Source organism: Heteronotia binoei, chromosome 12 (genome assembly GCF_032191835.1).
Source record: "Heteronotia binoei isolate CCM8104 ecotype False Entrance Well chromosome 12, APGP_CSIRO_Hbin_v1, whole genome shotgun sequence".
NCBI lineage: Eukaryota > Metazoa > Chordata > Lepidosauria > Squamata > Gekkonidae > Heteronotia > Heteronotia binoei.
Genome location: NC_083234.1, coordinates 53554794 through 53580144, shown reverse-complemented (window position 1 = coordinate 53580144; position 25351 = coordinate 53554794). Strand labels below are relative to the sequence as shown.

Sequence of the window (25351 nt, the reverse complement as noted above, 5' to 3'; positions counted from 1 at the left end):
ATAGCTCTCGCAGGAGTTGTCCTTGAAAGGGAAGCTGCTGTGAGAGCCCTCTCAGCCCCACCCACCTCATAGGGTGTCTGTTGTGGGGGGAGAAGATAAAGGAGATTGTAAGCTGCTCTGAGTCTCTGATTCAGAGAGAAGGGCGGGGTATAAATCTGCAATTCTTCTTCTTCTACCTTTAACCCCATGGGGGGAGGAAAATGGAAGAAGCCAGGCTTGGTGGAAAACCACCATTGCTATCCTCAGCCACTGCTGATTCTCTTCACTGCATGTGAGAGAGGCTGTAACTGCCAACCTCTCTCTTCTCCTATAACTACTCATGTTCAAGTCCCTGACACAGAGAATCACTCGTGATTTATGATACCAGGCATCTCTTTGCTCAAACTCTTCCTCTTTCCCTTCTCCTTCTGTAATAATGTGTAATAATGTGGAAAATAATCTTATTTCTGCTATATCTGAGCAAGTGAGCTCTGACTTACAAAAGCTCATACTATCTATCTATCTATCTATCTATCTATCTATCTATCTATCTATCTATCTATCTACCTATCTATCATTTATTTATTTTAGTGAATTTCTATTCCACCCATTCCCCATAGGGCTCAGGGCGGAGTACAACATATGATAAAACAATAAAATACAATAAAAACATTTTATAAACAGACAACTCAACAGCACTCAGATTACCATGAAATCACATATTGCCCAGCCTAGTCATCTCACATCATGATATCTCATAGGGATGGCAGTTTTTATTCCATTTTATAGCACAGATGACAGTGCTGGCCGGGGAGGCCAAACAGATCAAGAATAGATGGCCGCAGCCTCAGCTAAAAGCCTGGCGGAACAGCCCCGTTTTACAGGCCCTTCGGAAGGCTAATAAACCAGGTAGGGCCGGATCTCTGTAGGGAGCTGATTCCACCAGGTTGGGGCTAGGACTAAAAAAGCCCTGGCCCTAGTTGAGGCGAGGAGGGCGTCTCTTGGGCCTGGGATGACCAACAGATGTTGGGAGGCCGAACGTAACAACCTCCCGGGCATACATGGAAAGAGATGGTCCTGCAGGTATGTTGGTCCCAGGCCGCATAAGGCTTTAAATGTTAGCACTGGAACCTTGAAGCAGATCTGGTACTCGATGGGCAGCCAGTGCAGACTGCGGAGCATCGGCCGAATGCCCACCCGTAAACATGGTGCAGTCAGCAGGCAAGCCGCCGTATTCTGCATCCGCTGCAGTTTCCGGATCAGTCTCAAGGGTAAGCCAGCGTAGAGTGAGTTACAGTAGCCTAGTCTGGAAGTGACCATTGCATGGATCACTGTAGCCAGATCCTGGGGGGATAGATATGGTGCTAGCTGCCTGATCTGCCGAAGATAACAAAAGGCAGACCTGGCAACCATCGTGATCTGGGCCTCCATGGAAAGGGAGGCATCCAAGGTCACTCCCAAGCTCCTCACCTGTTGGGCTGGCACCAATGTGGCACTGTTCAAAGCTGGGAGCTCAATGCCCATATCCACCCCACCCTAACTCAGGTACAGGACCTCCATATTAGCTGGATTCAGCTTCAGCCGGTTCTGTTGTAACCACCCAGCCATGGCTCCCAATGCCTCGGACAACTGGTCAGGGGCGGCGACTGGCCAGCCACTCATCAACAGATAGAGCTGGGTGTCATCATACTAGAATAAATGTTGCTAGGGTTCCAGATGCCACTGGACTTTGTAGTTTTATAGTGCAGATACAACCAAAGGGTGGCAAGCACACTTCCTGAGGCAGTGAACATGTAATTGGCTTTGTTTCAAAATTCAAAGGCCACACCGGACTTGCAGGCTACATCGGACTTAAGAAGTCTCCACAAAGAGCCTTTGAGTTTCCCGCCCCGACGTGGATAGGCCAGGCAAGCCCAATCTCGTCAAATCTGGGAAGCTAAACAGAACTGACTGCGGTTAGTACTTGGAGGGGAGACTTCCTTGAAATACCAGCAGTTGGGAGGATGGGGGCAGGCTTTATTCAGCCACCTCTCTGAATATCCTCCATGCCCCCAGCAGGAGTCAACCACCAGAAGTTGCCACGACTTCCATGTGCAGGCAGACACAAACGCATGCACACAAAAAAATATACCCCCAAAAAAGAGCCTCTGAGATTCCCCACTGCCTTCTCCTATGTTGCCTACTATCTATCCCATTTTTTAACCCTTCCCTTCCTCACAGGATCTCAAGGTGGCTTTCATGGGTCCCTCCTCTTCCATTTTATCCTGAACAACAACCCTGTAAGATAGTTTTAGTTTTAAAGAATTTTATTATTAACATATGGTAGCATTATCCATTAATAACTTTTTTTTTATCTTCCCCATATGCTATTTTCTAAATCCCCCTCCCCCCGTTACTTGACTCCCGCCGATGTTATAAACTTAAAGGTACCCTTAAGCCATATGAACCATATAAGCCTAGATTCATGTTCTTCTTTTTTCTAATACTTAATCATTATTAAAAAATTGTCCAATGTCCTTTTATTTTCCATTGTTTTTCTACATAACCTCTAAACTTTTTCCATTCCTTTCTATAAACTTCCAAATCATAGTCTCTTAAGATTCTTGTTAGTTTATCCATCTCACTCCATGTTATTACTTTTGTAACCCAATCCCATTTTTCTGGTATTTTTTCTTGCTTCCATGACTGCGCATACAATGTCCTAGCCGCTGAAAGCAAGTACCAAATCAAAGTTCTACCTTCTTTTGGAAATGTTTCCATTTGTAATCCCAACAGAAATGTTTCTGCTACTTTCTTAAATTCATATCCCAAGATCTTAGAAATTTTTTATTGAATCATCTGCCAATACTTTTTTGCTCTTTCACAAGTCCACCACATATGGTAGAAAGAACCTTCATTACCCTGTAAGATAGTTTTAGATGAGAGAGAGAGCAACTGGCCCAGAGTCAGCCTGTGAATGTCACAGCCAAGTGGAGATTCTTTGAACCTGGGTCTCCCCAGTCCAGCTAAAAAGGTAAAGGTAATCCCTTGTGCAAGCACCAGTCGCTTCTGTCCCTGGGGTGACATTGCTTTCACAACATTTTCATGACAGATTTTTTACGGGTTGGTTTGCCATTCCCTTCCCCAGTCATTGACACTTTACCCCCAGCAAGCTGGATACTAATTTTACTGACCTCGGAAGGATGGAAAGCTGAGTCAACCTTGAGCCAGCTACCTGAACCCAGTTTCTGCTGGGATAGAACTCAGGTCATAAGCAGAACTTCGACTGCAGTACTGCAGCTTGCCACTGCACCATGGGGATACCTCCCCAGTCCAAGTAGGATTCTAAATTACCCACTTCACCAGACCCAAGTCTCAGCTAGCTTTGCACCTGGGTTTGCAAGACTTCTAGGCAGAAAACCAGGACATGGTGAGATGGAAGAGCAGGACTTAGGGAAATTTCAGGTTTTGTGATATAGGTCCCCTGGAGGAGATATTACAGAAGAAGAGGCACGGGACTAGACCCCGGGCTGCCATTTCCACCTAGCTTCTGCAGCAGTTGTCAGCGATCCAAATGTAATTCTATGCAGATCTAACAGCTGGGAAAAGTTGTTGCAGAGGAAAAAGGCAGTCGAGATGTATGTTGTGATTTGTAATCAAAGCGGGACGTTATTAACTCAAAGTAATAGATCATTTCATAAGGGAAAAGATATCAAACATCTATAAAAGGGGAAAGTGGGGGGAAGAGGGAATTATACTACGGAATATTTCTTTGAGCTATTTTTTTTTTTCCAGATCATAAAGAGCTTTCGAACAGTATCCACAACTCACTTTCATTCTGACGCTTCGCTTGCTTTAATTGAGAAGATGATTAGAGACAAATGAAGTCTCTCCCTGCAGCCGGAATCTTGTGGCGTATCCGCTGCTTGCAATGCAAGCGAAGACTGATAAGCTTGACTGAATGATAGGAAATGCCCTTTCGGCACAAGAACTAGCCTTTCTCAAATGCTAGCAGACGCTATGTGGTATCTGAATCAGGGTAGATTACAATTTCCCCTTCCATATGGTTTTGCTGAGCAAAACTGGGCAACTGCCAACACCCAAATATGCCCTCCACACCATTATTAGTCCTCAAAGAAAACAGGTGAGTGTCTGACCCATGGAAAGAAGGCAAAATAGTTTTTAAAAGAAAATGAAGGGATGGGAGCATTGATAGACGTTTATGAAGTTACAAACAGAGTTGAGCTTGGGGTCACTCAATGACACTGCTTGGCAAGAGCTTCAAGTCAAACAAAGGAAAGTGCTGCTTCACACAACATATAATTAACTTGTGGAACTCACCGGCACAAGGTTCAGGCATAGCTTCTTTAGCTCTGATGGGTTTTTAAAAAGGGATTAGAAGAAGCAACGGTCTGTTCACCATTACAGACAGCAAAACAAAACCTCCATGTGTAGATGCAGTGTACAAGGGACCAAAGAGGCAGGGTCTGGCCCTCTTATTTCCACTACAGCATTTGGCTGACCCCTGGGGAAACTGGGGAGCTGAAATTAACAGAGGCTTTTCTTACTAAGGTTTCCATTCTCAGCTTTGACTTTTCACAGAGAAAGAGCAAAGTCTGGGTAAAAGGGGACTGCTTCTTTTTGCCTGATAAGAGCAAAGCAGATACTAGCCCCAAAGCATGCAGATTCCTTAGAAACAGGGTGGGAACACCCTGTGCCTCAGAGCAACTGCTTTGTAACAAGGTGTTTAATTAAAATCAAACATTCTCACACAGCTTCTCTGCACAGGCGGCCTCACAGGTGCTCAGGCAAATGGTCTTGTGCACAGAATGGCACCGGAGTGAAAGCAGCAAACATGAAGTGCAAAATACAAACCATCAAGGAGAGCTTAAAGGGAGGACGACTCAAGCTGACACACTCTGGAGTTAAAAATAAAGATGTGCCTCACAGCCGCTCCCATCCAATGCTGAAAGACAAGGAGACCTAAGAGCGGAGAGCAGTAACTTTTTCACACAACACACAATCAGCTTATAGGACTCATTGCCATTGGATTTCACAATGACTGCTAACATTAAAGGGCTTTAAGGTTCGATGGATGCTCCAAGCAAAGCTTTATCAGCCACTGTAGAGCCAAACATTAAAACCCCCATAATCAGAGTCTACCTCTGAGTATGAAATGTTGGGGAAAGCAACAAGGGATGTTATAACTGCCCTGCAGAACTCTCTCCTGTAAAAACCCACACAAAAGCTGGCACCAAGAGACTCCAAATTCCGTGCCCATTGTTCAGCCAGTTTGGTGCAATGGTTAAGTGTGTGGACTGTTATCTAGGAGAAACGGGATTCCCCACTCCTCCACTTGTACCTGCTGGAATGGCCTTGGGTCAGCCATAGAACTCACAGAGGTTGTCCCTGAAAGGGCAGCTGCTGTAAGAGCTCTCAGCCCCACCCACCTCACAGGGTGTCATGGCAGGGGGAGGTAAAGGGGATTGTGACCACTCTGAGATTCACAGTATAGGGTGAGATATAAATCCAATATCTTCTTCAAATCTATCTGATTTCTCATATTTTACATATTTCACTCTGCAATTTGTTTACGGAAACTGAATTTCATTTAAACTTACGCATGCTATGTTCATTTTCAAGCAGCTTTGACACTTTTATATAATTTAATCATGTTTAGGAGGCAGGGAGGAAGCACCACTAAGCATCAGAACCCCTGTTTTGCAGGCAGAAAAGTTCCTAGTTCATTCCCAGCAAAGTCCATTAATGGATCTCAAGGCAGCAGGAGCTGTGAGGGACCTTCCCCTGCCTGAGACCCTGGAGAGCTGCTGCCAGTCGGAGGAGACAAGACTGTTCTGAGTTGGATGGACCAACTTGGTCCAACATGAAGACAGCTTTGTGAATTCCCGCCAAGCAGTCCTGCCCTGAACTGCTGGCCACCTGATCCATTCCTTTTCCAGCTACTGAGATTTGCCTAAGTGCAGCTCTTACATATTCAAACATTCATTTGTAACCATAAGTTCTAGACATTTGTGTGTTTTTAAAAGTAAGATGAAAGAGGAGAGGAGGATGAATTGAATTTTGCGATTCAGTTATTCTTTTGTCTCCTGGCACCCTTTGATGTCCGTGAAGGAAAACAACAAGCAAGGAGCCATCCAAAGTTATGTCTTGGTAGGGCATTTTGCTCCATAGTTGTGCAAGATAGAGTACAAATGATTAATAGCGGTAGTTCCGGTCTGCAACTTTTACTATAGCAATGTTTGAGAAGAAGAGATGCAGTTCCATGTTTCTTTCCTGGAGGTTACAATTCTGGCTTGGGTCCCACTCAATGGCAGTTTTTGTGCACGCTTGCTGCTGGGCAGCAGAGAGGCCCAATTTGGGGGGAGGAAGGGAGGAGAAGAGGAGATAGCCTGAAAAGCCAAGTTGATTCTCTCCAAACAAGGCAGCGATTTTTTTTTTTTTTTAGTACATGCAATTTCCACACATTTCAGTCAGGATGGGATAAGCAATTCATCACTGCTGCTTCGCGTGGTTTTCAAAGTGAATGGATATGCAAATCCACTATTGCAGGATTTCAAGAGTCGGAGATGATGCCCAGGAATCGAAAATGTGTAGAACAGCAAGTGCAAATTACTAAGACTCTTGGATCTAATATTAGAGCAGGCTATTAAAATGAAAACACAACTGCGGGGGGAGAAATGGTGGGGAAAGAAAGAGGCAGGCTGGTAATTAAATCTCTATAGCAAAGCTGGCACCAAAGCAAGAAAAAGAGGCTCTAATGCAAGACCACACTGGCTTGTTCTCTGCCAGTCATTTTGGGAGACGTCTTTCACCCTCAACACAGCTGTCATTCGCTCAAAAGTCCTTGTGTGGGAGACGCTCCTCATGGATCATGTCTTAGCTTAGGTTCTGTGTATGCCATAAATTCATGTAAGCCAAATGAAAAGCAAAGAATATGGTAGCAGGGGCAAAGTTCATCTCCCTATCAGTCTCAGCTTTCCATTGTAGTCAAGTTTCTAGTCCTTAAGGCTGCTTGGAAAGCCTTCCAAGGCTTTTGTTATGTCTCCTGATATCTCTGAAGACAGAGAAGTAACTGAAGAATTGCACTGGCCAGGGTCCTTGCCCCTCCCATGATCAGAAAAGACAAAAAAAAAAATGCAAAAGAGTAAAAAAAATTTTTTTGCAATTATGCAGGTTAGAGAATCTACACCCCCCCCCCATTCTTCCTGAAGAATTTAGAAAAAAAGAACACACAGGCCTGATCTCAGCTCTCTGCCATGGGATCCAACCCTGAACAGAAAGACAAAATGAAACAAAAGATGCTTACAGTTTATCTTCCTTCCTCTTCTTATGGGGATCCACTAACCGAAGAGTGTCCCGGATCACAGCCACCTTGACTTCTTCATCGACAGGGCTTGGGACACACTCAAAAACTCCTGGAGAAAGCTTTAAAGAATCCAAAAGACAGACTGATCAGGGCAAAGGGCATTCAGCACCTGGAAGCCCCACTATATTCTCGGCAAAACAGCTCACCACAACCAACTCAAAACTGCATGAGACTTGCTTCCCAGCCAAAGGCTGGTCTTCAAGAGGTTTGTCAGCAGCTCTCACTTTATGATGCTGGGTGAAGCCTGCATGTGCAGAGGCAGGATATCTCAGAAGGTCTAACTTAACAGCTGAACTTTCCCAGCTACTTTCCCAGATCAGGCTTACAAGTATGTTCCAGGAGTCTCATGCTTCCAAACTGCAGGTGGGCTCAGTCCAGATTGGGACCACAGGGCACGAGGAAAGGAGGATGAAGCTTTTGACTTTTCTGTTTGCCTTGTATAAGGTCTCCCTGGCTGTTTCAGGCTAGGAAAACAGTGCGCAGTGGGGGAAGCTTAAACCCTTTTCCTCACGTACTGCAGTCCTAATCCAAGATGGGTCCACCAATACCTGAGAAGCATAGAGCTCCCCAAAATATGTCTGCTCAGCTGACCCAACCCAAGTACCCACCCAAGAGAAGTTAAATTGTGTAGTTAGGCCCTGAGTGCTAGATGCTAGGGAACAGCTGTTGACTTTATGCTATCTTTGGGGACTTCTCAGGAGCATTGTGATGATTGGCTCCAGAAGGGTTTTTAAAAAAAGGTACAGAGATCCATAGTGAATTAGCCAGAAAGTTAAAGAGAACCTCAGTCAGCAGAGTCAACATATCTCAAACTCAGAGGATGGCCACCCTGCTTGTTTACTTCCAGGAGGAATCTGGCTGCTCTGGCCAGAGACAAAATGCTGGGTGTCACCCTGACCTGGATAGCCCAGGCAAGCCTGATCTCGTCAGATCTCTGAAACTAAGCAGGGTCAACTCTGGCAAGTTCTTGGATGGGAGACCTCCTTGGAATATCAACAGTCAGGAGGACAGGGACAGGCGTTATTCAGCCACCTTTCTCAATATCTTCCAGGCCCCCAGTAGGGATCAGTCACCAGGGGTCAGCATGACTTCCAGGTGCACACACACAAAACTACGTAAATTAAAAAAAAAAAAGCTGGGTGTCCTTGGTTTGACCAACATGGCACCTTTGTTACTGTTGCTGCTTCAAGCTCTTCTATGCCTATTAATCTGCTTGCTTTCCTCCTGCCCAACTTGTACTTTTGCAAACAACAAAACTACTTTGAGCAACAGCGTGACAGGAAGATTGATCAGCCCCAGGTAGGCCAAGGACCACAGGGGCAGTGGCCAGGCTATGCCTTCAAAGCCAGCTTACAGTGGTGTAGCTCAGGGTCACAAGAATGTGAAATCCCTGTTGGCATGGTCTGGCCTGATGTGCTTTGGGTTGGATAAAGCTGGATCCAGGTATCTGTGGCCCTGGGTGAAGGTGTGCCTTCAGGCATGGGAGGACCCAACTGAGCTAGAGGGCATGGGAGCGAGGCTCCAGGGGAAGGGCCAACTATGGAGCCATAAGATGGCACTCATGGGCATGACCAGAAGAAGGGATTGCAACCTTATACTGAAGGCTGGGCAAATATAATTTCAGCCCTGCCATGAGAACGTGTTGCTTGTGCTGGATGTGGAGGACTTTGCGATGTCCCCCGTCTCAGACTTGAAAGATGGCACCCAAGAATTTAGACAGATAGAGAGGTCAACACATAGAGCATCCTTTTCTTTGAACTAGAATGCTACTCTCAGGGCAACTTCCTCTGTTTCCATTCTCTCACACTTCATTCACAAAGAAGGTGCAAGACCTCTCCACTTGCACCATGGAAGCTGGACATGTGTCCAGCATCCAACATAATCTATAAAACTGGTAAAGATTCCAAAAAATAATGACAGCCTAAGAGATCCTCTATTAATCATTATCAATGTATATATAAATGTACAGGAAGATGGAGAAAGCCAGAACGACCCTCCCTTCAGGAGGCAGCAAGTTTAAATTTGAATGAGGAACAGATAACAGAAAGAGTAGATAACAGATCTATGGGAATGGATCTGTTCCATCACACCTTCCCTTTCCCAAAAAATGACACACAAGAGCAGCATGTTGGGAAGGGAGGGGAAATTTACCTCTTTTTCATGCTCAATTCTCATGCTGGGGTTGGCATTGACTTCCAGCAAAATCGGCTTCAGGTTCTTCATCAGGAGAATGTCAAACCCTAAAATCTTTGGATAACAAACAGCAAGAAATTTTTATTTTCCCACAAAAAAGTGCCATTTAAGCCTCCTTTATTTCTGGATTATGGTTGGTTGGAGGACCTGGCTAGTTATGAAAAAGATGTGCCCAATATCGTCCTTTGGACAAGAAGTCATTGTTCCGAAGCCTCTCCTGCTCCCAGCAGACTGTAGACAGAACATTTAGACACCTGCTGGGCATGGCAAAGCCCCAGGCCCACCCTGCAGCATCCCCAGTTCAAGGATCTTGGGTTGTTTGAATTGGAAAAGATCTTTTTGGCCACACTCTGAATAGTTCACTCTTATGGGGTTAGATGAACCAATGGGCTGGCCCAGTACTAGTCAAGTTTCATAAGCAAGTGATGGCACATCTATTTTGGATGCAAAAGGTCAGCCCCATCTCCAATTAAAGGGGCTTCTGTGAAACAGCCCTCCTGGCCCCTGAAAATGGAGGCTCCATTGAGCTATTGTGGCTAGTGCATGAACCCGCCATCCACTCACCCATTTTCTCAGTTCATCCAATCACTCTTTAGAGTGGCTGGAATCAAACAAAAGTGTGTCATGATCAAGTCCTGTTGAAACCAGAGGAACCAGTCACTCATAATTCATTCATGTCTCATTGTTTCCAATGGGATATAGTAATGACTCGCTGAACCGGAGCCACTAGGTTTAGGAAATAGAGGTGCACAATCCTGCACTAGCTCAAGGGGACAGTGGCAAGGACACCCCAGGACTGAGCAGCAGTCAAGGACCCCAAAGACCGTTTCTGTGCTTCCTCCAGGGCCCCCTGGTCACAAGGCCATCTGTGCTTTGGGCTGTCAGCAAGAGCCCCAAGATAGACATTTCCAGTGGTCCCTCCCTGCTTTCAATCCCCAAGAACTTCCTCCCAGTGGAGATGCATCAATGTCCACGCCAGAGCACCTCCAGAACCATCACAAGCAGTGTTCCCTCTAAGCTGAGTTAGTGTGCGCTAGCTCACAGTTGTTTAGCCTCTGGCTCACACATTTTGGTCTTAGCTCAGGAAAGATGGCCCCAGAGCAAACTAATTTATGCAGTAGCTCAGAACTTTATTGCCAGTAGCTCACAAAGTAGAATTTTTGCTCACAAGACTACAGCTTAGAGGGAGTGTTGATTGCAAGATTGACTGTGGGGGCTAGAGCTTTGTAGAACTTGCCAAAAGAGTGAAGAAATCTCAACAACATGACGAAGTTTTACTCCATTCTGCCTGACATGTATGTTTGATTTAGATCCCCTGCCCTGTGCCTTTGAGATGACATTAAAATAACAGACAAATAAATGCAGTTCCCAAATCCTCCTTTCTTGCTCCCTTGGACGATACAGGGCTCAGGAGGGAAAGAAGAACCTGCAGTTTGGCTCCAGCATCCTGCCAACTCAAGCTACCAGATCTTGCCAGAGGAGAAAATGTGCTGCGGCTACTTAGTAAATGCTTATCAAAAGTAGGGTGGGAGGAAGACAGTGGTGGGAGTGGGTGGGGGGGTGGGAGTGAGATACAGAACTCTGCCTGAGATGGATTTTTTCCAGCAGAGCATTTCGTTGTAGATTTTTAAACACTAATTGGTAAATTGTTTCTCCAGCAGTTCTCTTGGTCTTAATGACACAGTTGGCTAACATAATCACAGCCTGGGACCCACAGTTTGTCAGGGAGACCCGCCAGAGCTGTGATTCTGCAAAGCTTAGGAGCAACGCCGTGTGATCTGCTCATCCCCCCGCACCTCTCCCAGTTGCCAAATCTGCAAGCAGCAAAGGAATCATCTCCTGATTTAAGCGAGTTCATGAAGGTAGGCTCCAAGGGGCATAGCTGGGTATCCAGACAGGTCTCTAGGCCTGAAACAAGCAGGGCACATTGAGAGACAGACCGTGGCCCCTCCTATCCCTTTGCCTCCAGTTAATGGCCTTTGCAAGTTTCAGCATGGTTTCAAAAACCTGTTGAACCTATCTAACCCAAGGAGGAGGCAAAACCTTTCTCAAACTATTTTTGGATTTCTTAAAAATTATTTCCTGAAATGGAGGAGAAAGTGGAGAAAGGAAGGGGGCTGGAGGAGATGAAGTTTGTAATTCAGGGCCAAACTAAACATTATACAAAGAGTATTTAAACCACAGCCACTGTTTCTTTCATGGAAAAGCAGTTTGGGGATACAGGTATTTGGGGAAGAGATGTAGCAAAGGGCTTACCTTTTCCTCCGCCTGCCACTTTTCCACTCTGGCCACTACCAAGCTGTGGAACCATCAAGGTTCAAACCCACACTAAACCTAATATTTAATCTGGCCCTTAGGATGATGAAAGTACATTCTGGTTGATCCAACACTTGGTGACAGTGGGCAGCTAGATGCCTACAGGGACCACACCAGAAGAACAGGGAGGAGGGAGACATTCACCATTTTTTGTCCTTTGGAAAAGAGATAGGTAGAGTTAACCAAAGGGCACAGTTTCCATTTGAGTCTGCCTGAACCTTATAGACAGGGCTTTTTTTTGTAGCAGGAGCTCCTTTGCCTATTAGGCCACACTCCCCTGGTGTAGCCAATCCTCCGAGTGCTTACTACAGTACAGGGCGTACTGTAAGCTCCAGGAGGACTGGCTATATCAGGGGTGTGTGGCCTAATATGCAAAGGAGTTCCTACTACAAAAAAAGTCCTGCTTATAGAGAGATAAACAGTCTATCGCAAGGGCTTACTTTACAAAATCTGGTTTGAAGACCTCAACAGCAGGACAGTCTCTTTGAATTCTGAACTCACCTGGAAACAAGATGGCCCCGGCTTTCCTGCTGGTATGTCTGACTGATAGTAAACCTTCAGATCGGGGATCATTGCAATAACAGTCTTAATCACTAGTGCAATGATATCGGACCAGACCTTCTTGATGTCGATGCCCTTGGAAGAGAGTCTGCAAAGTATGCTGGAAAATGTTCGCTTGCTGCCTGTGTTGCTGCTGTCTGAGTGCACGAAATTCCCACTGTGGATGTTGAGTGAATAGTTCGTCAAGTGCATGAACACCTGGTGCAGGTTCTTGAGGGTTGGCTCCTGATAGGGCTCTGTACAAAACCGGGAGAGTCCATCTTTGGCAACAAAGACCTCAAGGGGCTCTAAGGACTTCAGTAGGACATACAGCCGGATATCAAATTTCAGCTTGTCAATCAGAAGGGGTTTGGAGATGTACTCCTGGACCACTGCGGGCCTGCTCTGGAGGCTCCCCATCAGCCGGACCTCACTGGGTTCTTTAATGAGGTAGATCCCATCCCCCTGACACCCCCCATCAGGTTTCACAATGAAAGTGGGCTTCCAGGAGGGGTTGCTGTCCTTCATCAAACGAACCTGGAAAAGAAAGGCAGAGGGAAGGTAATCATGAATTATTTTTCTCGTAGCCAAACAGAACAGTAGTTCCTTTCCTTTGTTCCATCGACCTGAGGTCTTCAGCCGAATACAATACATTTAAAACACAAATAATATTAGAAACATTTGCAAATAATAAATCAAAAACATATCACAAATAAAAAGGTATACAACCCTTCAAGTTGTCACATTAATGCGTAGCAGAGGAGCATCTTACAGAAATTATAAGAGACAAAAATTTGGCCACCGATCACGTCACTTCAGGGTTAACATCAGCCAACAGAAAAGAAACCACCTGGGGGTTCAGTGGCAAGATAATATTTGCTGAAAATGGGGAGGATCCAAAGTTCTTGTACTGAGGACCACGGACTGCAGAATAACAAAAATGTGATCAATGGTTTCGATCACGCTGGAGGCACAAGGGCAAAGGCAATCAGAAATGGGATGCTTACAAAGTGCCCCCTCAGTTCAGCTGTGGGCGAAAGAACTCCGCCTGCCGAGGGTAGACACGGTAGTTGCTGAGAGCAGTAAGATATGAAGGGACAGTTGCAGGGGGAGAGATTCCAAGAGCTAAGGTGGAGCCTACCCAACGTGCTTGGTGCTGGTTCTGTTGAGTTTAAAATACCCTCATTTTGATCTTGCTGCCTCATGGACACCCATATCTTGAATCATAGTAAAGGCGAGACCCAGGCACTTGTCCACCCACGTAGCCCCAGCACTTTTGTACATGTCTTCCCTCAGAAGATGTAACAGAACTCCACATCAGTTTGATGCTGGAAATGGACTTCAGTCTCAGTTTTAAGGCACAAATCCAAGCCCTACATTCCAGTGAGCAATGGGCAGACTCCATTCTTAACATAGTTCCTCAGGACAGTATCCCAGCAATTTGTTGGAGGTATAGTAAGAGTCGATAACCAATGGAGTTAGAGACACTATTTATCCAGATGTAAAGAATTTGAGAGAGTAGCCCTGACCTGGATAGCCCAGGCAAGCCTGATCTTGTCAGATCTTGGAAGCTAAGCAGGGTTGACTCTGGCAAGTATTTGGATGGGAGACCTCCTTGGAATACCAGAGGAGGGCAGGGGCAGGCTTTATTCAGCCACCTCTTTCAATATCTTCCAGGCCCTCAGTAGGGGTCAGTCACCAGAGGTCACCATGACTTCCAAGTGCAGACACACACACACACACACACACACACAAAATACAAAAATACCAACAACAAAAGAATCTGAGAGAGAACCTTAGCATTAAAGGCCTCAATAGCTGCAAGATATAAGCTTTCGCGAGACAAAGCTCACTCTGCCAAAGGCAGCTTTGACTCTTGAAGGCTTATACCCCAAAAAAATCTTGTCAGTTTCTAAGGTGCTGCTGGACCCTCCCTGCCCATTTCATTGTCACCACCCGCCCAAACCCAACCAATGAGCTTCATGGTTGAGTGGAGATGCAAATCTGGGTCTCCCCGATATGTATCACACTCTTCTTGTTATAGCACACCAATTGTATTATACTAAACTATCACAACTGTATTCAGGGATACTAAGACCAATACTTCCCACAGCTCCTGGTGCCCCCAGACACTGCTGCACACCCTTGCGATAACTTCTATGGCCTGAAGCCGGAAGACTACAGCAGCTCTCAGGAACCCTCCTTGCCACCTGTCCTTTTGGAGGACAAAAAAGGGGAGAAGGGTCTTGAGAACACAAGCAGGCCAAATAAGTTAATATTATCAGACCAGTCTGAGATGACCCCAGAAATCCGTAATCCAGATGCACTCCCATTTTGGACTCTGACCCCATGTTAAAGAGAGATGTTGCTTTGATCTCAGCCAAATACCAGCTAAGTCCTTAAGTTACCATGGAGATGAGGAAGGTCCCTCCCAGGCTCCTCCCCACCAGCTTTCTGTCATGGTAGCCTGTCTCATGCCTGATCTGCTGCACAGAATGCTGCCACACAAGCTGCGTATGGCCTGCTGTGGACTCAACTAAACTCCCAGCTTTGTTGCCTTTGTGGTACTGAAGGAATCCAGTGAGTTGCTGTACAGGGATGGAGGACCAAGTTCAGCTTGGAGGGTCTCAAGTTGTTCGAGTCTGTGCTAGAATAATGTTGATGGGAGAGGCCCTGGGTTAGCTGGAGAGTCTTTTGAGATATCCTCTCTGTTCTTTGGTGGTGCAACCAGGAGATTCTGCTAGCCACCAGGATGCAGCCTTGTCCCAACCAGATAGCCCTCTGTAATTACTGTAGAACTGGAGTTGCTCTGCGGCTCATCTTGCTGCGAGGATTCAGGAGAACCTTCATGATCTCTCGGAAATTGCAAGGATCTGAATCTATTGCATGAGAAGCCCTGAAAACATCATGGATGGTGGTGAGTCCTTGAAATTTTGCTCCGCAAGTGTGTTCCGGTTCATTGCATGCAAGGCAAGAATATAGAAGACGACGGCTGCAGATTTATACCCCACCCTTCTCTCTGAATCAGAGACTCAGAGCAGCTTACAATATCCTTTATTTTCTTCCCCCACAACAGACACCCTGTTAGGTGGGTGGGGCTGAGAAAGCTCTCACAGCAGCTGCCCTTTCAAGGACAGCTCTTGCAAGAGCTATGGCTGACCTAAGGCCATTCCAGCAGGTGCAGGTGGAGGAGTGGGGAATCAGACCTGATTCTCCCAGATAAGAGTCTGCACACTTAACCACTACGCCAAACTGACTCTCTAAACACACACACACACACACACATATATATATTAAAAACACCTGTCAAATGCTAGCGCAACAGGTCCTACCACATAACCTTCCACATGCTGCATATATAAGAAGGGAGATCACAAGACTAATGAGGTAGAGTAGAAGGTTTTTAATATTTTATTTGGCCCTCCTGTTGACTCTAAAAGCCTTTCCTCATTTTTAAAATTTCTCTTCCAGCCCCCCTTGAGTCTTCGGGCTTCCATCCTCTACTGTTCCAAGGTATGAAGTGCACTGCCCCCTGGTGGAGATACCAGGGATAAAAACAAATGAGATGCTACAAAAACAGGAATGGACGGACAGCAAAAATGCTAAGGAGGGTATCACAGAAGGGCATAATCTCAGGTGGTCGATTTGGGAACTCTATTTCAGCTCTCAATAGAGGTCACTGTGGGGGTGTTACGTGTTACTTAGGTCAGGAGAAGGGCTTGACGTTTGGACTTGAGTCAGCCACATCTGTAATTTCATGATCACTCTGCTTCAGGACAAGAAGCTAGCAAGAACTAAGAGATGCATTTGCAGTGTACATTTATAGTAGTTTAATTGTCATGGTTCCCCCCAGAAAATTCTGGGAACTGTAATCTTCTAAGACTGTTGAGAGGCATCTGGCAGAGAACTCTCCAGCCCTCCTTCCCTCAGAGAACTACACTTCCCAGGATTCCCTGCCCTCAGCGATGGGTCAGTTCAGACCCAAAGGCTGCTATACCTGATATACAACAGAAAGCCTAAATAAGGACAATTCTCCTAAACCATCTTCTCCCCTGGAGACCCAGCAGTGCAGACTTCCCATATGGAGGTGGCATCAACAAACCACCAGCAAAGAGCTGCTGCCAGCATCTTCGGTTCCCTTTACAAAACTTCATAAGGCAGTTTCCCATCCTCCCAACATAAGCAAAAACAGTGTATACTACAATGTTTGGTAACAAGACTGTTACTTTCCCCACCCACACAGACACAGGACCATATGCAGAGACGTTTTATGGGCCATCTGCTCTTCCAGGAATGGCAATTCAAATCCTCTTCCTGTGGTGATGATAATCCTACTGCAGAAGCGCTGCATATTTGCAATTTGTGCCACCCTCCGGCTTCATGCAAGGAATGTGCCAGCAGGCATTCAGGCATGGCTGTCAGCAAATGGAGGGTGGGTATAGGATTGCCTTCAGGGACATGCCCAGACCACAGATTCTGGCACTTATTTATTTTTATTTAGTAGGCTTATATTCCGCCCTTTCCCTTAAACGGGCTCACTTCTTGGTCAGTGCTCTGGTAGGCTATGGTAGGTCCATTGGTAATGGACCAGAAATGAAGCCTGGCGTGGTTCATTCTTGGCCATGGCACTGAAACCCTAGCAGGTCAGGTTGCTGATGGGGTGGGGGTATAGTTCAACAACTGGCAACCATAATGGCTGTTCCCCTGAAGAGGTTTACCAGCTGCTCTTGCCTGTGTGTGCTTCTGGGTCAGGGCTGAGACTCTGCTGAGACAACAGTCGGCTACTCAACTGCCTTTCCAGAATGATCCCCTGCTTACCTTCCATCTCTCAGCCTACTAGATACCTTAGGGCCAACCTGGACTTCTCAGCTCAGCTGAGATTTACAGTCTCTGGAGAGATCCTCCAGGAAATCTACTCCAGCATCCCACTCCCAATCCATCAAGGCAGGCCTGGACACAATCCTGCAGGGACTCACGGTTCAGCTACCTTCATGACTCAACCGCCCACAGCCTCAGGCGACATATGACCGACAAAGAACCCGACCCCTCCATCCAATGGGACAATGGGACATTTCACAGTCTGTAAAAGCCTCTGCAGATTGCATAGATCCTACAATGGCATACAGAATGTGTAAAAGGGGTCGGGCGGGGGGGGGGGGGGGATATATGCTGCCTTGCCTTCCTATGTATCAGTTTCATTGTCCCTCAGGAGAACAACTCCAGAGAAGGAGGCCTGCAGGCTACACCACCAGCCAAGGTGAACTTACAGGGATCTCTATACAACCCCCTTAGCTGGCAGTTTGGAGGAGAAAACAAAAGGACAACTCACCTCTGTGAGAAAGTGGGTAAACTCCTCAGGCAGGATCCAGGAACGGGGGTAGAAGTTGTACTCCTCAGGAAACAGATCTTGCATGATCCTCACAGCACGACTCAGGGTGATTTTCCGCACCATTTCAGTCATGCCTGAGAGAAAGGTGAACTGTGAATTGGAAGTCAGCAACCAACAGGACTGAGCCTCATGAACATCTCTGAAGGCTGGCATCTAAAGCGTTTCTTGCCTCCAGAAATGGGCTAGGAGCTATATGAAACATACCGAGGGCCACAAGATCTGCCAAGCAGATAGGGGAGAGAGGGAGGGAAAGAATGGCCCTTTATTATATTTCTGACAGCTAAAAGCTGGCTCCTAAAGCTGTTCACAGAAACAAAAATCAAACACAGATGAGAATTAAAGCTCAAGAGGAAATGTAACTCAGGAAGGGGATTGTCAGTACAGCTGAAGCTGGGCCTGGTGGAGTGATTCTTGGCCACCTTCTGCCCTCTCTCTGATGGTATAATTGGTGTTGATGAAAAGTATCAGGGAAGCTAAAGGGAGGCTGGAGAACTTCAGAAAAGAGAACGGATTCTGCCTGCATTCTAATAATAATCACAACCAGTGTTCCCTCTAAGTTGAGTTAATGTGAGCTAGCTCACAGTTTTTTAGTCTCTGACTCACGCATTTTTGCCTTAGCTCAGGAAAAATGGCCCCAGAGCAAACTAATTTATGCCATAATTCACAAAGTAGAATTTTTGCTCACAAGACTCTACAGCTTAGAGAGAACATTGATCACAACAATAACTAACTGCATATAATTAAGAAGATTCAATATCGCTACATAGAAAAGGATTCTGTGATGGAGCACATTCTACATGGCTCCTGCTTACAGCTTTATAACCCTCATTCAAACACACTTGAGCCCTTTTGTCCCGCTCAAGGATGAGATCTGGAAGTGAAATCACTGCAGCCAGCAATGTTAGAGCTCAGATGTTGCTCCAGCAAAGGCTGAAGTTGAGGTTTTAACTACTCCCACAAGGAGGTGGCAATGCAAGCCCCCCCCCCCCCAAGTCTTTTGGTACAGCACTAGATTGTGGTGGTAAGTACTTCAACAAGGCTGAGGGTGGAGATGGTTCAGGGCTTTGTGAGGCTGCGCTTGGGGAGAGATCTTGTGTGCAGCAGTGAGCTCCAGGGAGGAGGGCTCAGAAGCCAAGTTCATGTCAGAAAGCAGGCCTTGTTCCACGGTGAGGGGATTGGCCAAGACTCCAGGAACACGTCTTGCCCTTCAAAGAAAGTTCCTGGACCGGAGTTGTCTCAACTTGCCTCCTTCAGCTGTGTCAAGTGCTCCGCCCCTTCCTCTTTGGTTGTTCTGCCCAGGGATTTTTTTGTAGCCAGAACTCCTTTGCATATTAGGCCACGCACCCTTGATGTAGCCAATCCTCCAAAAGCTTACAGGGTTCTTCTTACAGGGCCTACTGTAAGCTCCAGGAGGATTGGCTGCATCAGGGGTTGTGGCCTAAAAGGCAAAGGAGTTCCTGCTACAAAGAAAGCCCTGGAGAAGGAAGTCATCCTCTGATCCATGATGACATGTATCAAGGGAGTTTGGGCCTGAATCAGCCAAGATCAGAGAACAACCTGGTAGGGGCTTTGGCTGTCACCCTCTTTGCCCCTCTCTTCTGTCACACAAGTGGAAGGACGTCCCTCCACACTCTGGCCTTTTCTCAAGCAAGAAGAGAGATGGAAAGGAGGCAGAATGGGTCTGCTTTGAATCCAGGAGAGAAACAAACCTCCAGAATTTCATTTTATTTTCACGGGGAGGCCCTTTTGCCTACTCCAATCCAGGAGAACATGGTTTTATAGCTCTTCTTAAAGTGCAATAAATGAAAAGTGAAGAATGGAGATAAATCAACACTGCAGCCTTAGCTTGGACTTAGTGGGATTCAGACAAGGATTAAAGGGGAAATAAGGGAGCTTTAAAAAGTTTAATATCTTAGACAGCAGAGGAGAGTTGGCATAAACTCTTCAATATTAAAGGGAAAACCCTCATTCCCAGAAATAAATAAATAAGGAGCAGCAGTGTGGCTGTCCTTTGTTCTTTGCTGGAAGAGAGGATAGAATGTGGAAATACACTCACACATTCATTAGTCTGGTAAATTGCACGGAGCAAATTATTTGGGCTTTGTTAAAAGAATCTGGAGTTCTGATTCATGGGCATTATCTGAGGGCTATCCTCTTTTACATCTATACCCATGACAACATCGACAGACCTTTCTAAATATACGGAGTGGGGAAGAAAGATAACTATGGAGGCTCTGATTAGAAGAATATAAAATGAAGAACAGAGTTAACAAGGGAGCAACCTTTCTCTTTCTCTTATAAAATCAGACCCTCAAGAATCATCCAATGGAAATGATGGGTGCCAGTCCCAGGGCAAAGAAAAGAATACCTTTTGTCACATAATGCAGAGTTAACCTGTTGAACTCGCTACCGCCGGAGGTTGCAAGAGTTCTTTTAAAAGGGATAAACTTATCTAATAGAACCATCATGTTCAGAGGCAGGATACCTCTGAAAACCAGATTCTTGAGACCAAGGAGAGCGGAAGGCTATAGGTGCTCTGGCTGGCCTCTGTTAGAAAGGGAATGCTGGCCTACATGAGCCTTTGGTCTCGGTTTCCATCCTTGACTAGGCTGTGGCTCACAAGAAAAGCACACATGGCTCAGCATCTCCAGTTAAAAAATCTTTGTGCAGGAAACAGGTGCTGGGAAAGACCTTCCTCTGCCCAAGACTGTACTGCTCAGAGCAGTAAATACAGAGCTAGATGGGCCAAGGGCCACGCTGTCTGTACAGCAGCTTTATGTCATGCAAGCAAATTTTTTTGCATTATTTAAAAAAGGAGCTCCGCTGAGATTTGGCCTCTTGAGTAAGATCAGCCCTCACACAAAGGCCAGTGAGAACATCTCCTTTTTCTTTCCATTAGAAGATGCAAAAATGCACCAGTTCCTCATCATGTAAAATCACCGGTTTAATTAGTAACATGAAATCAATTACCTGGAAATTTGTTGACTTGGCCTGAGAAGATGTCATTATCATGAAACGACACGCCATGCCAATAGATGTCACAGGGCAAACGGCGACCAAATGGAAACTGGGGAGAGAGAGGATGGGGGGGAAGTAAAAAAAAAAAAAAATCCGGCGTTACATAACTGATGCCGCACAAAGGCAAATGATATGCAGAAACAATCTAATTTAAAGCTATCATGCCAGAAACAGAAATGCCTCAGTGGCTTCCAATCACTTCTTTGGAAATAAGCCTCATTGGCCACAGTGGGATGTATTTCTGCTAAAACGGTTATGGACTCAATCTGCATTTCTGTCTATGATTCTGGATATCCAGGCTGTCCACGTAAAACCTTTACGACTTGGAATAAGTGCAGCTTCTGAATGGGATCACGTAAAGTAACACAGTTTTTTGCATATGGTAAAGCAACTCAGGACGTTTATTACAGCAAAAATTATTAGCGATCCAGGTGACTGTAGATTATTGAACAACACTACAACAGAAGATCATTAGTACTGTTGCAACTGTAGATACAAGCAGGCCTCATTTTGGGCAGGAGCTCACAGGAGCGGAGCTCTGGAACCTCTACATTTTATTGTGCTCTTTCTTTCTACCCCCCCTCCCCACCAAAAAAATACTTGCTTCTGGGCTCCACTGTTCAAACCCCCTGGGAGAATTTTGCTGAACTCTAAGACTTGACAAACTTTCTACTATCTTTCCCCACAAAAACATATAAAGCAGACAGATGGAAATCATCATGCCACTGCGGTCACATAGAAGAAAATAGTTTAAAAAGTATGATGGGAGTAAGGTTTTATGATGACAGTTATAATTCAAGAAGCATTTTAAGGCAGATGCTGAGCTGAGGGCCCCTGGAATATTGTCCCTCTAGATACTTCCCAGCAGCCCTGAAAGCAAGCGATAAATTATGGAAATAAATATGTAAATGTAAATAAAATATGTAAAATATGTAAATAAACAAGACTTCTGGAGACTGGAAGCAAATCTCGAAGGTCCCACTTCAGTCTTTGATAGCCCCCATGACAAATAAGCAAAGAATGAACTGTGCAGATAAGGTTGCCAATCCCCAGGTGGGGGCAGGGGATTCCTCAGTTTGGAGGCCCTCCCCCCCCTTCAGGGTCGTCGTGGGGAGGAACGTCTGCTGAGCATTGAATTATTCCCTATGGAGACCGATTCCCATAGGGTATAATGGAGAACTGGTCAGCAGGTATCTGGGATGCTGGCGGGCTGTTTATTGAGGTAGAGGCACCAAATTTTCAGCATAGCATCCAGTGCCTCTCCCCAAAATACCCTCCAAGTTTCAAAAAGATTGGACCAGGAAGTCCAGTTCTATGAGCCCCAAAAGAAGGTGCCCCTATACTTCACTATTTCCTATAGCGGAAGGTGTGCAGTCCCTTTAAATGTGATGGCCAGGATTCCCTTTGGAGTTCAATTATGCTTGTCACACCATTGCTCCACCTCCAGAGTCTCCTGGCTCCACCCCCAAAATCACCAGATATTTCTTGAATTGGACCTGGCAACACAATGTGCAGAAAAGTTCAAAATCATGGGCTCGAATCTTCCCTCAGCTATGAAGCTTGCTGGTTAGGTTAGATTACCCAGAATTACAATAGTTCTCCATGTAAAAGAGATCTGCTCTCTTGGAGAGAATAGCAGCTTTAGAAAGTAGACTCTATACCTCACTGAGGTCTCTCCTCCTCCCCTCCCCTCAGGCTCCATCCCCCAAATCTCCAGGCATTTCAGAACCCAGTGCTGGCAACCCTACTGCTGGTGACGTTAGGCACTCCCCTTTGCCTCAACTGCCTTCCAGGGCTGCTGTTAGGGCTGTCAGGTCCAATTCAAGAAATATCTGGGGACTTTGGGGGTGGAGCCAAAAGACTGGGGCTGGAGCCTAGGGCAAGGTTTTGATAAACATGATTGAACTCCAAGGGAGTTCTGGCCATCACATTTAAAGGAACCGCATGCCTTTTAAATGCCTTCCCTCCATTGGAAATAATGGATAGGGACACCTTCTTTTGGGGCTTACAGAATTGGACCCCCGGTCCAATTTTTTTTAAACTTGGGGGGTGTTTTGAGAAGAGGCACCAGATGTTATGCTGAAAATTTTGTGCTGTACTTCAAAAAAACAGTCTCTCCAGAGCCCCAAATACTCGCGGATCAATTCTCCACTATACCCTATAGGAATCAGTCTCCATAGGGAATAATTGAGTGCCCAGCAGATATTTCCCTACCCCTGCTCACTTTCTGATGACCCTGAAGTGGGGGGGGGGCCTCCAAACCGGGGCTCCCCTGCCCCGAACAGGGGATTGGCAACCCTAGTTTCTCTAAGGATCAAACAGGAGCTACATAACCCTTTCCCTGGGTGCCATTTCCCCCATGTTACCACTGCAGAAAAGCAGCCTATGACACATAAGGGACACCAGACTAATTTGCCTCACATACAGATTTCAGAATTTGAATTCCCTTGGTGTTGTTAATTGTTAGCATGAAGTGCATGCAGGCCAGAGCAGAAAACACCATCTGAAGGACAATCAATACAACACCCAATACATTTACAGTAATTTATTGAACAAAAGCTACCAGCCCCTTTTAGAGAGACAGCCCTGCTTTTCACTCCCTAGGACAGGATATACCAGAATCCAAACATGCTTCAGAAATGAGACAGTATGCCCCCAATACAAAACAGCCTTGCTGATCAATCAGAAGAACTCAGCTGGATCAGACCAAGAATCTCTCTAGTCCATCTCCCTGTTCCAACAGCGCCAGCCAGATGCCCCAAGAAGGCCCACACAGGGTCAAGGTTGCCCAGCTGCTGCCCCCCCCCCCAGGAACTGGCATCAAGAGGCATGTGCTGCATCTGAACATGGAGACTCAATTTAGCCATCATGACTACTAGCCACTGATGGACTTCTCTTCCTCCATGACTGTGACCCATCTTAAAGCCATCTAAGCAAATGCATCACTTCATCCTGTGGCAGTGAGTTTCACCAGTTAACTGTGCAGTGTCCAAAGACCAACTCATGCATTCATCACCCATGCAAAAAGCTTTCTGCCTTCCCTCTTCACAATTTGCTCTTTCCTGCCTGCTCTGAATTATTTCCCCCTCTCTGGGACAAGCAAATCCATGCTGCAGATTAAGGAGCATGTCACATGGCAAAAACCCTTGAGGCAAATGTGTCCTCACTCCTGAGTGCTGTTTCTGGGACCCTGCTTGGAGGGGAAGACATAGACCTAGGACCTTCCACTGTTGAGAAACACTTTAACCACTGGAAAGAGTAAAAAGCCTAACAGCAGCGGGCAGAAGAAATTCCATCTGGCTGTTCCCCCATTACTTCCTTTGCTGCATCTTCAGCTAGGGGGTGGGGGGTAGTACTCCTACAAACTTTCTTCTGAACCAGCTTCCTTTGTTCACAACTTATCCCCAAACTACAGTTTTACTGAGCAAAGAGCTTTGGAAAAGATTTTTTCTTAATTAATTAGTATGCTAATTGGGTGAATGCTTTCTTTCTCCACTCCTTAATTGGAAAGGGTGGCATTCACAACAGAAGACAACAGAGGGAAAGGATTGGTGATTCATCAGGGTTGTTTTTATTTTATTCAGAGAGAGGGGGAGAGAAACAAAACAGAAAAAGGACTGCGTGGAGTGGAATGTGTGAAAAAGATTAACTCCCGAGAAACAATGTGGCTGTAACACACTAACACACCTGGAATCCAGATTTGGGTATCAGCGTGCTCTCCTCTCCAGAATTTCAATGTATTTATTTCAAATTTTAAATCAACAATTGCATTTTTTAATAAATCATTTCACAGAGTCTTTAAAAGTGGTACTGCAGAGGGGGGAAATTTGAGTCTTTTAGCTTAGGGGGGGGAGGAAACAACTAAGAAGGGATGTGCTAGAAAATCAATAAATTTATGCATGTATTCTAAGGATGCTCAGGCAGACCAAATGATTAAGCATATTCCTGGAGGAAGAATGACAACTAGGCACGCTAACTATACAGAGCCTCCATTTATAAAGGCAATCTACCCCTGAATATCAGATGCTGGGGACCAACCAAAACCATTTACCGTACTTTTTACACCCTGCATGTGAACGTCCTGGAGGCATCTAGCTTGGCCACTCTCCAGCCTTGTTTCCACAAGGCTGATTTAGTCTTATGCTCTTCAATAAAGGTTTAAAATTGAACTCTTGTTTGTCAATCCAGAGCACAGCGCAAAGATGGAGGCCCACCTTTTTGCTGATTTTTACAAGCAGGGGAAGAAGAAGAAGAGAGCAATGCCAGCCAGACTAGCATTCAGGGCTCCTCTCTCACGCCATCATGACAAATCAGATTATCCCGGCCACAAGATCATTAACATTGAAAAAAGTGCAAGGAAGATATTCATGCAGCTATTTAAATAGCAGCGCAAGAGAAATATGCCACTAAGGAATGTTGAGGAATGTCAGCAAACACACTCTTGGAGAGCATTAGGAACTTCCCCACTTCCAGCCAGCCAACTGACTGAGCCCCTTTCTTGCTGATTGGGTCAGAGCTTCAGCTTGTTTACCCTCCTCTAGCCCACTACT

At 45.8% G+C, this 25351-nt stretch overlaps 1 protein-coding gene across 2 annotated transcripts in view; it reads right to left on the bottom strand.

The window, feature by feature from the left end:
* The window catches only part of TTLL11 (tubulin tyrosine ligase like 11), a 79852-nt gene that overhangs the window by 38682 nt on the left and 15819 nt on the right, over positions 1-25351 (bottom strand). For both annotated transcript variants that reach the window (XM_060251408.1, XM_060251406.1), the window contains exons 2-6: positions 20754-20850; positions 17724-17857; positions 12356-12931; positions 9497-9592; positions 7286-7404 (exon numbers count right to left, since the gene is read on the bottom strand). In XM_060251408.1, coding sequence (XP_060107391.1) covers positions 7286-7404; positions 9497-9592; positions 12356-12931; positions 17724-17855 — 923 coding nt within the window. In that variant the 5' untranslated portion in view covers positions 17856-17857; positions 20754-20850. The remainder of the gene's footprint in view (positions 1-7285; positions 7405-9496; positions 9593-12355; positions 12932-17723; positions 17858-20753; positions 20851-25351) is intronic.